The sequence below is a fragment of the Salvelinus alpinus genome, chromosome 16 (genome assembly GCF_045679555.1).
Source record: "Salvelinus alpinus chromosome 16, SLU_Salpinus.1, whole genome shotgun sequence".
Classification (NCBI taxonomy): domain Eukaryota; kingdom Metazoa; phylum Chordata; class Actinopteri; order Salmoniformes; family Salmonidae; genus Salvelinus; species Salvelinus alpinus.
In genome coordinates this window covers 19,203,252-19,217,848 of record NC_092101.1, presented here as the reverse complement: position 1 = coordinate 19,217,848, position 14,597 = coordinate 19,203,252, and the positions used below count along the sequence as shown (strand labels likewise).

At 43.6% G+C, this 14,597-nt stretch overlaps 1 protein-coding gene across 3 annotated transcripts; it reads right to left on the bottom strand.

Moving 5' to 3' along the window:
• Positions 1 to 251: 251 nt before the first annotated feature.
• On the bottom strand, positions 252 to 14,597 carry LOC139541049 (guanine nucleotide-binding protein subunit alpha-14-like). Of its 3 annotated transcripts, none has more exons than XM_071345222.1 (8): positions 14,124 to 14,597; positions 13,524 to 13,677; positions 11,428 to 11,612; positions 11,059 to 11,213; positions 9,719 to 9,847; positions 5,228 to 5,357; positions 4,352 to 4,508; positions 252 to 2,993 (listed from the first exon to the last, which is right to left on the bottom strand). In XM_071345222.1, the coding sequence occupies exons 1-8, from the start codon at positions 14,157 to 14,159 to the stop codon at positions 2,788 to 2,790; spliced, it is 1,152 nt and encodes a 383-aa protein (XP_071201323.1). In that variant the 5' UTR covers positions 14,160 to 14,597; the 3' UTR covers positions 252 to 2,787. The 3 variants fall into 3 exon arrangements, with proteins under 3 accessions (XP_071201323.1, XP_071201325.1, XP_071201324.1); XM_071345224.1 differs by having other exon boundaries at positions 13,524 to 13,681; positions 14,124 to 14,595; XM_071345223.1 differs by having other exon boundaries at positions 4,352 to 4,505; positions 14,124 to 14,590.

Genomic DNA, 14,597 nt, shown 5'->3' with positions numbered 1-14,597 from the left:
GAGACATTGTTTATTTGATACATTTTAGAATAAGGCTGTAACGTAGCAAAATGTGGAAAAAGTCAAGTGGTCTGAATACTTTCCGAGTACACTGTATATAGTGATACATTATTTGGTTATGTGTGTACATAGATACTGTGTCTGTGCCCCAGGCATATTTACCATGGTATTGTTGTGACATTGTATAGTGGTGTTACAATAACAAATCAGAACTCTGATACGCGTTACATAAGTAGTCATAAGACTTTCCATCCGTGGGGACTTTTTGTTTTAGTGGCAGACTTGCACTATTGCAGTACGTAAGCAACCATCGAGAGAAGCAGATAATAACAATGGGACATTGAAGAACATAAGATACGGTTACAATCAGTGTGTGCCGTAAAATATATAAAAACAAGTGCTAATTTCCTCCTTCATGAAATCTACTAACAGACAAGCTGGCTTTCATGGCTGAGGTCCTGAGTTCTTTTGCCAAAGTCAACTGTCTGTTTGTTGACCCACACTCCTGTCCTTGCAGGTTCTCTGGTTCTCTATAAGCACACACAGGGGTTTATTGAAATGATAAACAGCAGGTTAAAGATCCTATATGACTATTTGAAGAACAGAGGATGAAAACAGCAGCCAAAGCAAGGCAAGCTAAGCCACTCTTCCTTGGAGTGCTGAGAGACAGGAAGCTAGAGTATATCAACAAGACAAGCTATGCAGCACTACACACGTTTACACAAGTGTATATTTCCAATAAGTACCATAGCCTGAAGAAAAACATAAACACACAACATAAACAGAATATTTTTCAAAACATAACTTCAATTAGAAAATATTTCCCCAAATTCCTCCCAAATCTATACAAAATATTTGCACCAAATAAGAGTTCTCCCAATGTTAGTCTGTAATATATACAGTGCATCACCTCCTGTCACACTAGCTGTTAATGAGGTGGTCTAATATAACAAAATAAGCTGAATACAATTAATAATTCCTCACATCAGGTAGCAGAGCCTATGTTCAGTTCTACAAGGAAATATATATATATATATTATATTTATATATATAGTCCTTTACCCCCCAAAAATTTGAGTAAAAAACAAACACATTCTTCACACTGCAGCAAAGCAATCTTCTCAAACCTTAATAAATTCGATGCATATTGTATGATCCATGCCTGCAATTTGTAATTACTGACTTCAATTTAATGGAAGAGGTTTTAATCTGACTTTGAAGTCCTTTTCCACTGACACACTCATCATCTGCTTTAGTGACGCACACAGGTCAGAATATTATCGCCTGTATTATCTGACAGACTCCATCCTGCTCCACTCACTCATATTTATAGAGGCCATATCGCTTAAATTAAACCAATATAGAATCCAATATAAAATGCTACTGAACATGAAACAAGTTGAGCACAGCCTGAGCCTGCTAAACTAAATATTGACGGAACATAAATATTGATAGGGGACCAGAGTAAAAGGGCAAGCCAACTATGAATAATGAGTTGTTGTTGATAGTCTTGACACAATGATTAAATCCTTGTTTTGCTGTGTAACCTTTGATGCCACTCTGCAGCGAAGCCCAAAAAACTCCACTGCTCAAATCAAAGCCCTACCGTAGCCTAAAGCCTACAAACATTCACATCATAACTGCATGTTGATTTTTAGAGCTATCAGACAGTGGCAAGACTTGAACCACCCGCGATGCCAGGCGTTCGTTTTAACTGGCCTCTCTGAGCCACCTAATAGCAGTCCTAACAGGGTCCTAGGAATTTAATGAGATCTTTTATTACATTTCAGCTTTAACAGCAGCATGCATGCCAGCTAGTAATAACCCTGTACTTGGCTGCTGCTCTTAAGCACTCTCATTTGTTAGTTAATGTATACATTCACCGGCGTTGTTGTTCCCATATGAACTCAATGTATAGCAGGTAGTGACTGGTCATAAGGCAGGCACATTAGGGGAAGAGACTAAACAAAAGCATCCACCAAAAACCAAACCAAGAATCCTAACAGTGTACAGTACAGCATTGCATTCCATAACATACTGTATCAGGGGAACCCGTTATGACATCAAGTGATTTCTGACACCTTATCGATCACAGCTGTAGTAAACGCCTCAACTCCCACATTTCTCGCCTGCATCACATCTCACACCTGAGACCCAGCGGCAAAATATACGGGTGTCAACCAAGCAAACCAATTAAAAGACCAACCAAACACAAAATGTTACACAAGCCTTCAGTGGTGGCTACTTCTCATAGGTGTGAACTGGTTATGTAATGGCTACAACGCATGTGTACAGTAGTGTTAATTCAACACACAGATAGAGTGGAATCTTCTGTAGTGATCTCTAGAGCAGAGGCATTTTCTATCAACAGGGTTGTGGTAGGGATATAGAGGGGCTATAGAGTTCTCCTCTCCACCAGCTAAAGTCATCACTCACATAATGGAGACACAGCACTTCATGACATCTCTAGTCCAGTTTCCATCACTGGTAGAGCCACTACATCTCCAAGCCCTTACACACAACATTATAAAATAACAACCAGAGTGTGTGTGTGTGTGTAAAACATGTTCGTGATACAGGAGTCATAAGAGTCACTCCATTCTGTTCTGCTCTCCAGGTAGAGATTCCTTCCTGCAATAAGAAGGTTTGGCCAGAAAGCATCCCCACTGGAGCTGAGATTGAGAGAGAGGAGAAAACTGAGCAAGGGAGGGACGGAGGGAGAGCCTCTTCTGCCCTGAGTGGTTGTTGGTTGAGTGTGGCCCCATTGGTAGGCGGGTCCCCAGGCCCTCAGATCACCCCAAACTCCATGAGAGACTTGAGGAGCACCGTGTCCTTGACGTCACTGAACACTTTGCGGATGTTGTTGGTGTCGGTGGCGCAGGTGAAGTGGGGGTACAGCGTCTTGCTATCTTCCTTCTTGTCCCGGCTGTGAGCCTGCTGCTCATACATCTTCTGGATGTACTTCATAGCATCCTGAGCATCACGTCGCTTTCCTTCATGTGTGGGGTGAGGAGGACAAGGGACAGGAAAGAGATGGAGACAACCACAGCAAAGGAGGAGAGTGAGAGAAGGGAGAGAAAAGGTCAGGAGATATGAGAATATGGTAGAGAAAAATGGGAGGCCATTAGAAACAAAAATGACAAGCAATGGATCGAACATATTGAATGATTTTCATGTAGTATTGCAGCCATCACACAATGTTACCATTTAGCAAAACGTTTAAATGGCAACTGTTCATCGAACGGCCAATATGAATGAATCTATACTAATAATTTCAGACTTTATGAAGGAAAGAACAATGTCTCCCCAACCCCCCGCCACAGATGCCTGGAGTGATAGCTTAGTGATGCAAAGAGCAGGGTATTTATGGTTGCCATGAGCAACAGGCCGGGGGAGACGGGGTGCGCGGAGCTGATGTGTAGGTAGGTGGGGAAGCTCTAGAGAGGCTCTGATACCTTCCTTCCACATCAGTGTAGGCACAGTGTTAGTAAACTATGTACCCACGACATACACCTGAAGTAACATGAAATCAATCACACATTCAACGTTTGCTGAAACAAGAATAAATGGTACTCAAAAAACATTATGTTTACTGGTTTTGCTATAGCCAGCATGGTTATGTATTCATGTGAGAACTCACCCTAAGAAATGGAAACCTCACTAGGTTTGAAATTACTTTCTAAAATGAGGTCTTTGTTATTCCAACCAGAAGCAACAGTTAGCTACATCTCTAATGGTTTTAGAAAGAAAAATGAAACACCAAAGAATATGGCTCGATAGGTTTACATCCATCATCACACTGCCTATTATCTACCAGCTCAATGTGAGGGGATGTGTGTGTGTGTGTGTGTGTGTGTGTGTGTGTGTGTGTGTGTGTGTGTGTGTGTGTGTGTGTGTGTGTGTGTGTGTGTGAGAGTGAGTGATTGAGTGTTTGTGAGAGTGTGTGTGTGAGTGTGTATGTGTGTGTGTGAAAGAGTTTTTGTGAGAGTGTGTGTGTGTGTGTGTGTGTGTGTGTGAGTGTGTGTGAGAGAGAGTGTTTGTGAGAGAGTGTGTGTGTGTGTGTGTGTGTGTGTGTGTGTGTGTGTGTGTGTGTGTGTGTGTGTGTGTGTGTGTGTGTGTGTGTGTGTGTGTGTGTGTGTGTGTGTGTGAGAGAGTGAGTGAGTGTTTGTGAGAGTGTGTGTGTGAGTGTGTATGTGTGTGTGTGAAAGAGTTTTTGTGAGAGTGTGTGTGTGTGTGTGTGTGTGTGTGTGTGTGTGTGTGTGTGTGTGTGTGTGTGTGTGTGTGTGTGTGTGTGTGTGTGTGTGTGTGTGTGTGTGTGTGTGTGTGTGTGTGTGTGTGTGTGTGGAGCTACCTGTGAACCCTGGAAAGTACTTCTGCAGGTCGGATGCCTGGATCTTGTCAGCCAGGATATCTGTCTTGTTGAGAAAGAGGATGATGGAGGTGTTGAGGAACCAGGGGGAGTGGATGGTGGTGTAGAACAAAGCCAAGCTCTCATCCATACGCTTCTGCTGGGGGGGAGGGGGAATGAGGGGGAGAGGGGAGGGAGAGAAGGGGAGAGGGAGTGAAGGGGGAGGTTGATGAATTTAGAGGGAGACTAAAAAGTGTCCAGGAAAGATAAGCGGCTTAGTGAGCCTTGGTCAGGAGGGAGGGTTGAAGAGATTGCGGTCAGGACGGAGGGTTGAAGAGATTGCGTTCAGGAGGGAGGGTTGAAGAGATTGCGGTCAGGAGGGAGGGTTGAAGAGATTGCGGTCAGGAGGGAGTTTGGAGAGATTGCGGTCAGGGCGGAGGGTTGAAGAGATTGCGGTCAGGAGGGAGGGTTGAAGAGATTGCGGTCATGAGGGAGGGTTGAAGAGATTGCGGTCAGGAGGGAGGGTTGAAGAGATTGCGGTCAGGAGGGAGAGTTGAAGAGATTGCGGTCAGGAGGGAGGGTTGAAGAGATTGCGGTCAGGACGGAGGTTTGAAGAGATTGCGGTAAGGCAGCAGGTTTTGATAGGCAACAGTAAGACCTGTTGGCCATGGCCAGGAAAAACTCTGGAGAGAATCTTGACTTACATTGAAGGCCAAGGACGACACAGAGGACAAACAGATAAACTGACTGACTGTTTGACTGACTTGACAGACAGAAAGACAGACAGACAGGCAAGACAGACAGGCCAGCCAGACAAGCCAGACAGACAAGCCAGCCAGCCAGCCCGACAGATAGATAGACAGACAGACAGGTGCTCACATCAGTCTCTCTCTCCTCCAGGACCTGGTCGTACTCGCTGAGGGAAGCCAGGAAAATGAGGGACGTCACATCCTGAAAACAATGGATCCACTTTCTCCTCTCTGACTTCTGTCCACCCACATCCACAATCCTACCCGGAGAGAGAGAGAAAATGATAAAACACATATTAGAGCATATTTTAACACACACACACACACACACACACACACACACACACACACACACACACACACACACACACACACACACACACACACACACACACACACACACACACACACACACACACACACACACACACACACTGTTGTGCCCTTTAATCAATAAGGTGTTTGTGATGCCACGCATGGCAGGGGCCTTGTCTTGGCAAGGCAGCTGGTCAGAGTTGTTAATGAGCTAGGAGTGTCTGTACTCTATAGAGGTGTAGCTAACACTGTGAGAGAGGCTGTCATATCCCCCGGTGTATACCCAGACTCCTCTCTTCTCTCTCCTGCTGTCACACATCAAACCTGGTTCAGTTTCCAAGTCCCCATGCAAATGAGCCTCACAGAGCATTTGGCTCTAAAAAAGGCCGTAATTGATACCTCACCATTTCTATCCCACTGTATCCTGCCTGCCCGATTACAGAAACAAATTACAGTCCAACCTTTCACAACAGAGGAGGAGAAAAACGCCACACCTGAACATAGCTGGAACATTCATGTTAATAATACAAAGGTCTCTTAAGAAACAATTGCATGGACATGTTCAAAAGCACAAAAATAAATGAGTGAGTTCTCAGGAAGTTTTCTGTATAATGCCAATTGTGATTGTATGTGATTGTAATTACACCGTGCCCAAAGCAGCCAAGAGTCGAGTCAGACAATATCTCTGTAAGCAAGCCTATAGTCTACTCCTAGAGCTGGGACGATACACTGAAGAATGACCGGCACCGACACTGCCCTCCTCTTACTGAAGCAATTTTGCTTATGTGGTAATTTTCGTGACTAGGCAATACAATGTTCGTGCAGATTTTTGGGTTCTCAAAACCATTATTTGGTCAACAGTAATGTACATTAATGTGCTTCCTGCAATGAAAGTATCTGCCCTATTCCTATCTGCCGATGCTGGCTCTCAGTTCCACTCCCACCTTTGCTCACAGAGTGAAGAGAGAGATGCATTCTGACAAGCACATGAATATATGACTGTTGAGCAACATTTAAATGTAGTTGCGGGGGAAAACAACATTTTTTAAAACAACTACAGTAAATGTAGTTAAATAGAGGGGAAACTCCGCTTTCTGTGAGTATAACAATTATTTCTCAACTCTCAATATTGAGGAAATTATAGCACTTTACAAACGGAGTATGTTGCATTTTCGGTATTGAATAGATCAAGTAGCCTATAAAAGCTTAATCAATTACATGACTATCTAATAACAATATCATATTCAGAATTAGCTATTTAGCTAAGGTGTTTTGAGTTTCCACTTCCTCAGGTTAATTATGTAGAATAGGCTATAGCCTAAAGGCCAATATGCACAAAAATGCATCATTCTGGATGCTATTTTGACATGTTGCACAGAATATCAACCATGAATTCCCTTAACATGTTAGATAAAATATTAAACTTCTTTATTTTCTTACTTCTTAATGGCACTGGAAGAAGTAAGTCTAGAGCCCTGCCACTAATGGAAAGTAACTGTGCAGTAAAAAAAAATACACTGCTCAAAAAAATAAAGGGAACACTTAAACAACACAATGTAACTCCAAGTCAATCACACTTCTGTGAAATCAAACTGTCCACTTAGGAAGCAACACTGATTGACAATAAATTTCACATGCTGTTGTGCAAATGGAATAGACAAAAGGTGGAAATTATAGGCAATTAGCAAGACACCCCCAATAAAGGGGTGGTTCTGCAGGTGGTGACCACAGACCACTTCTCAGTTCCTATGCTTCCTGGCTGATGTTTTGGTCACTTTTGAATGCTGGCGGTGCTTTCACTCTAGTGGTAGCATGAGACGGAGTCTACAACCCACACAAGTGGCTCAGGTAGTGCAGCTCATCCAGGATGGCACATCAATGCGAGCTGTGGCAAGAAGGTTTGCTGTGTCTGTCAGCGTAGTGTCCAGAGCATGGAGGCGCTACCAGGAGACAGGCCAGTACATCAGGAGACGTGGAGGAGGCCGTAGGAGGGCAACAACCCAGCAGCAGGACCGCTACCTCCGCCTTTGTGCAAGGAGGAGCACTGCCAGAGCCCTGCAAAATGACCTCCAGCAGGCCACAAATGTGCATGTGTCTGCTCAAACGGTCAGAAACAGACTCCATGAGGGTGGTATGAGGGCCCGACGTCCACAGGTGGGGGTTGTGCTTACAGCCCAACACTGTGCAGGACGTTTGGCATTTGCCAGAGAACACCAAGATTGGCAAATTCGCCACTGGCGCCCTGTGCTCTTCACAGATGAAAGCAGGTTCACACTGAGCACATGCGCACATGTGACAGACGTGACAGAGTCTGGAGACGCCGTGGAGAACGTTCTGCTGCCTGCAACATCCTCCAGCATGACCGGTTTGGCGGTGGGTCAGTCATGGTGTGGGGTGGCATTTCTTTGTGGGGCCGCACAGCCCTCCATGTGCTCGCCAGAGGTAGCCTGACTCCTCAGACCCCTTGTGAGACCATATGCTGACACATGCACATTTGTAGCATAGGAACTGAGAAGTGGTCTGTGGTCACCACCTGCAGAACCACTCCTTTATTGGGGGTGTCTTGCTAATTGCCTATAATTTCCACCTTTTGTCTATTCCATTTGCACAACAGCATGTGAAATTTATTGTCAATCAGTGTTGCTTCCTAAGTGGACAGTTTGATTTCACAGAAGTGTGATTGACTTGGAGTTACATTGTGTTGTTTAAGTGTTCCCTTTATTTTTTTGAGCAGTGTATATACAGTGCATTTGGAAAGTATTCAGACCTCCTTTTATGTACATACGTATTCAGACTCTTTTCTCTGAGACTCGAAATTGAGATCAGGTGCATCCTGTTTCCATTGATCATCCTTGAGATGTTTCTACAACTTGATTGGAGTCCAGCTGTGGTAAATTCAATTGATTGGACATGATTTGGAAAGGCACAAACCTATCTATATAAGGTCCCACAGTTGACCCACAGTCAGAGCAAAAACCAAGCCATGAGGTCGAAGGAATTGTTCGTAGAGCTCCGAGACGATTGTGTCGAGGAAGATCTGGGGAAGGGTACCAAAAAATGGCTCCAGCATTGAAGGTCCCCAAGAACACAGTGGCCTCCCTCTTTCTTAAATGGGAGTTTGGAACCACCAAGACTCTTCCAGAGCTGGCCGCCCGGCCAAACTGAGCAATTGGGGGGGAAAGGCCTTGGTCAGGGAGGTGACAAAGAACCCGACGGTCACTCTGACAGTGCTCCAGAGTTTCTCTGTGGAGATGGGGGAACCTTCCAGAAGGACAACCATCTCTGCAGCACTCCACCAATCAGACCTTTATGGTAGAGTGGCCAGACGGAAGCCACTCCTCAGTAAAAGGCATATGACAGCCAGTTAGGAGATTATCTGGTCTGATGAAACCAAGAGTGAACTCTTTGACCTGAATGCCAAGCGTCACGTCTGGAGGAAACCTGCCACCATCCCTACGGTGAAGCATGGTGGTGGCAGCATCATGCAGTGAGGATGTTTTTCAGCGGCAGGGAGACTAGTCAGTGTCGAAGGGAAAGATGAGCAGAGCAAAGTGCAGAGAGATCCTTGATGAAAACCTGCTCCAGAGGGCTCAGGACCTCAGACTGGGGTGAAGGTTCACCCTCCAACACAACAACGACCCTAAGCATACAGCCAAGACAACGCAGGCGTGGCTTCGGGACAAGTCTCTGAATGTCTTTGAGTGGCTCAGCCAGAGCCCAGACTTGAACCCGATTGAACATCACTGGAGAGACCTGAAAATAGCTGTGCAGCGACGCTCCCCATCCAACCTGTCAAAAGCTTGAGAGGATCTGCAGAGAAGAACTCCCCAAATATTGGTGTGGCAAGCTTGTAGCGTCATACCCAAGAAGACTCGAGGATGTAATCGCTGCCAAAGGTGCTTCAACAAAGTACTGAGTAAAGAGTCTGAATACTTATGTAAGTGTGAATTATTATTATTATTATTCTTTTATACATTTGTAAACATTTCTAAAAACCTGGTTTTGCTTTGCCTTTATTGTGTGTAGATTGATGAGGGGAAAAAACAGTTGAATCCATTCTTAGAAAAAGGCTGTAACGTAACAAAATGTGGACAAAGTCAAAGGGTCTGAATACCTTCCAAATGCACTGTAAATATCGTGGATTTGTCATTATTGAGCAAAATGGGTCAATATATAGTGATATGACTTTTTGTCTAAATTTCCCAACTCTATGTAGTCCACAATTTAATCAGCAGCAATGCTGTTCCATTAGTTCCCTTGAAATCTGGGTGAGTCCTGGGTGTGATATGAGTGAGAGTGTGGCCACCTGAGTGTGATGGTCTTTACGGTGAAGGAGTAGTCATGGATGCCGGTGGTGGGGAATCGTACCCGCAGCACGTCCTGAGCAGTGGGGATGTAGTTTGGGGCAGATATGCGGTCCAGATTGGTCATGTAACTGAAAAGGACAGAAAGACAGAAAGAGAGAGAGAGGGAAAAAGAGAGAGCAAAAAAACAGAAAGAAAGAGAGAGCGAGAGAGCATGTTAAAATTGTGAAATAATTCAATTGCCCGTGGTAATGACAATGGCAGTAGCAAGTTCATTCTATCTATCATGTTCTTTACATGGTACATGTAATATGAACTGTATACAACAACAATCAACACAAATGTAGTTTTGCAGAATGAATTGAGCTGGGAAATTAGACAAAGGGAAATGGAGTCTTTACCACTGTGTTGGGATTATTGTTTTCATGGCTTTTGTTGATACTCCCTGTCATTAATTGGATGTTGACTGACTATGTGCGTGTTTCTTATTATGCTGCTATACTGACGCAGAGCTAGCTGAGTAAATACTGAGAGAGCAGAGAGAAGGAGAGAGAGGACACAAGGGCGAGACAGGTATGGACAGATACGGGAGGAACACATAGCAGTCCAGCAGTATTGCAGTGATTGAAATGAGTCGTTTCCATTCATTTTCTGTAATGTGAGGCATTAGCTACTCTGATGTCAACTTGTTGACTTTGTAGAAATGTATTACATTTGAACTTAATTAGTAAATTCATTCTAAAAGGAAACTAAACTTTACTATCGGATAGCTTTCAAGAATGGGTAGAAAGTGAGAAACGATCCTCATTGTGGCTGTGTATTTTATAACATGAAATCAAATGAATGGTGCCTGATAAGATGGTTGTTTTGTGGCTTCAACAAGGCTGAGATCTTGATGTGTATTTATTTGTGAACTAGCCCCCTCCAATGGACATTATGGATTTTGCAGTTGATAAGGACAGTGTACAATGTACAGTGCTGTACAATGGGGACAAAGGGTTGTCCCCATGTTGTATATTTCATTGTTTTTGATTATTCAAGTATAACATTTTATATTTACATACTTACATTTTACCAAGGAAGGAAAAAACATCTACTGAAAAAACAGGTGCAAACTTTGCAAATATTTTACTTGGGGCAAATGCTTAGTAAATATGTTCCATGGAGACAGAGATAAAGACAGAGAGCGAGAGAGAGAGATAGAGATAAAAACTGAGATAAAGACAGAGAGCGAGAGAGATAGAAATAAAGACAGAGATATAGAGAGAGAGATAGAGATAAAGACATAGATAAAGACAGAGAGATAGAGAGAGAGATAGAGAGAGAGACTGGTGGTACTCACTACTCTGTGGAGTCCAGCAACTGATACTCGCTGCGGCGGCTGTAGCAGACCCGGAGGCCTGGGTCGGCCCAGAGATGGCGGATAGCGTCCACAAAGCCACGGTCCAGCTGGGTGACCTGCACTGTGTCCACATCCTGCATCCACCTGGCATACATCTGAAGGCAGAAAGAGGGGCTTTAATTGGCTCTAATGTCTGATCCACAGGCGTCAAAGAAAAATCTGTGAAAGCCTCTCCAATCAAAAACACAGAAACAACATGTGTATAATGTGTTTTGTTTTGGTAAATATATGCTACAGAGGTTGCCTTTCACTAATGGTTAAAGGTCAGTTTGATTGAACAGTATGTACGGTATGCCACCAGACCCTGACCTCATTCTCTGGGTAGGCATAGGGCAGTCTGAGGGTGATCATGGCCCGGGTCATAGCTTTCACAGCCGTGAAGATGTTCTGGTAGATGAGCTTGGCGAAGTCCCGTCTTTCCTCTTCAGAGAAGCCATTTCCATGGATGATCCTCATCTGTCTGATGAAGGTGGTTTTCCCACTCTCCCCTGTGCCTGAGGACACATAGCCCAGAGGAGAGTCAGAGAGGAGAACAATTCTCAGAGGATGTTTTAAAAATGTTATTAAACAATGCAATGTTACAATAAGTGTTGATCCGCTGAAGAGTCAGAGACAGCATTACACAATGAGCATTCGGCAACTCATCAAAACCTCATACATGCTTTCAAGCGATACCAGCCATCTGCCTAGTGACAAACCTACTATGAGAGGATACAGTCCTCAGGTAAAAGCCTCAGAGGAATGCATAGTTAACCTTAAAGTGAAACTTTCAAGAAGTTGACAGGTTTGACAGGATAGGCAGGATAGTTTATTGTAATTAATTGGTTATGACACAGTTATTACACACATTTGACTTGTCCTGTCCTGCACCTAACCATTTTTTACTGTTATTTTACAAGGTAAGTTGACTGAGAACACATTCTCATTTACAACAACAATCAGTGGAGTAGTTACAGGCGAGAGGAGGGGGGATGAATGAGCCAATTGGAAGCTGGGGATCTGTGTCTGCACCATGCACTCTCACTACTAGTGTCCCCCAGGGCTCGGTTCTAGGCCCTCTCCTCTTCTCTCTATACACCAAGTCACTCGGCTCTATCATATCCTCACATGGTCTCTCCTATCATTGCTATGCAGATGACACTCAACTACTTTTCTGCTTCCCCCTTCTGACACCCAGGGGGTGACACACATCTCTGCGTGTCTGGCAGATATCTCAGCTTGGATGTCAGCCCACCACCACAATGGAAATAATCTGTTAAGCTTTATTGTGTTATCCTTGAAGATTTTCTTAAATTGTATGTGGAGGCGTCACCTGCTGGAGCGCCCTTATGTTTGGATTTTACAAACTGTCAAATAAATTAAATCAATCATTCACCTTAAGCTCAACCTCAGAGCTGCCCTCCTCCCACGGGAGGAGACTCCATCACGGTTGGCAACTCCACAGTGTCACCCTCCCAGAGTGCAAAGAACCTTGGCGTGACCCTGGACAACACCCTGTTATTCTCTGCAAACATCAAAGCAGTGACTCGCTCCTGCAGGTTCATGCTCTACAACATCCGTAAGGTATGACCCTACCTCACACAGGAAGCGGCACAGGTCCTAATCCGGGCTCTTGTCATCTCCTGTCTGGACTACTGAAACTCGCTGTTGGCTGGGCTCCCCGCTTCTGAGGGCCAGCTGGGAATTTAGCCAGGACACCGGGGTCAACACCCCTACTCTTACGATAAGTGCTATGGGATCTTTTAGTGACCACAGAGCGTCAGGTCACCCGTTTAACGTCCCATTCGAAAGACGGCACCCTACATAGTGCAATGCCCCCAATCACTGCACTGGCGCATTCAGATCTTTTTTTTTAGATCAGAGTGCCTCTTATTGTGCCTCATACCCCCTTTTATTTCCCTTTCGTCAAATTATTGAGTTTTTATTTGACGGAGTAGGCTATTTTGTACAGTATTTCATGACCCCATCTATCTCATTCTTCAAATGTTAACATGTCAACACATGCTTAACATATTTGTCTTTCCTTAGTAATGGCAGAAAATAGGCCCTAGACTTAGAGAGGTGTATACCTCATTTATTCCTCACCTGCTAAATGTTACACTCCCAGTCCAGGTGTCATGAAATAATAAATGGCTTTGCATCTTTCTCAAAGATATTTGTTTTTGTTGTTGAATGCATCATTTTGTTGTTCTCATTGTTGGTTTAAATGGGTGAAAAGTCAGTCATTGCCCATTCTGGACACTTTCAGACGGCTTATATTCCATATGGATTTTTGTCTGTTGCTATTCAATAAAAATAAGTTATTAAGCCCAAGAGTGAAGGAAGAAAAAACTAAATGTGTGTAGGCTATACTAAACATAGCCTAATGCATTTCAAGTCGGAAGACAGAAGATGGAGCTACTGACCGAGTAAAAGAACTTTGATTTCTTTGCGTTCTCTGTTCTTCTGCTGTCGGAGAATCCTCTGAATCTCCTTGTCAATAGCAATGGTTCTCCTCTCTTCATCGTCCAGGCAACAAACCCAGGTCCGACGGCACCATTTCCAGCACGCCATGTCGAACTCACTCAAAGGTAGAATTGTTTATAAATTAGTATAATATACATCTCATGCTTAGCAATACTGTACTTCTCACAAAGTTTTTTTTAGAATTAGCCTATGTTTTTAAAGTAGGTATTTTGATGTTGGCAGACAAAGCACAGCATACATTCCCCGAGCAGTGTGTATTTTTTTTCAGAATCAAAAACGTGATCATTGCATAATGTCCAATAATTGCACCGACACATTTTACTGGTTCTTTATACCATTGAAAGACAAATTAGTGTCAAGAACACAAATGGCTGACAGAATCATTTTACTCGACTTTTTGATAGCCTTTTTTATTAATGGTAATTAAATCACAATTAGGGGACTTTTCCGCCAGAAAACCATGAAAATGTCGGTCATGAACAAACAAAGAAGTTATTAAAAACAAATAAGTAGTATTTATTTTTATCAAAATGATTTACCTTCAATGTGTCACACCCCATGTAAAGCAAATACATCAGACTTTCGTTGCGCGTGATCCATTCTCCCCGTGTTCCTATAATATTTTGTTTAACTGTATGAACGTTTCGTTGAAGCACAGCAGAGTATTTCCCGGTTTCAATAACAGTTTGTCTCAAACATAAGCAGATCCTTGTTTAAGTCTACTACAGTACGTGTTCGGGTAGAATATGCAGGGTATGTAGCTTGGTGAAAACACCTCTCAGTCAATGGAATGCGCCTTGAGTGACATGGACTACCTCACTGCAGATAAAGTTTCGACTGAGCTTCATCCCTCACTCAGTCTGCCACAGTCCCATGAGAATGTTAAATGTATGAAGTGAATGGAAAAAGTCCCTTCCTCATCTGTCAGGGATGTATAAACATCCTTTCAGACTTGTGGAGTAAGTTACTCATACTTTTGCTATACCAAAGTAATATTTCATAACTCACAAGTG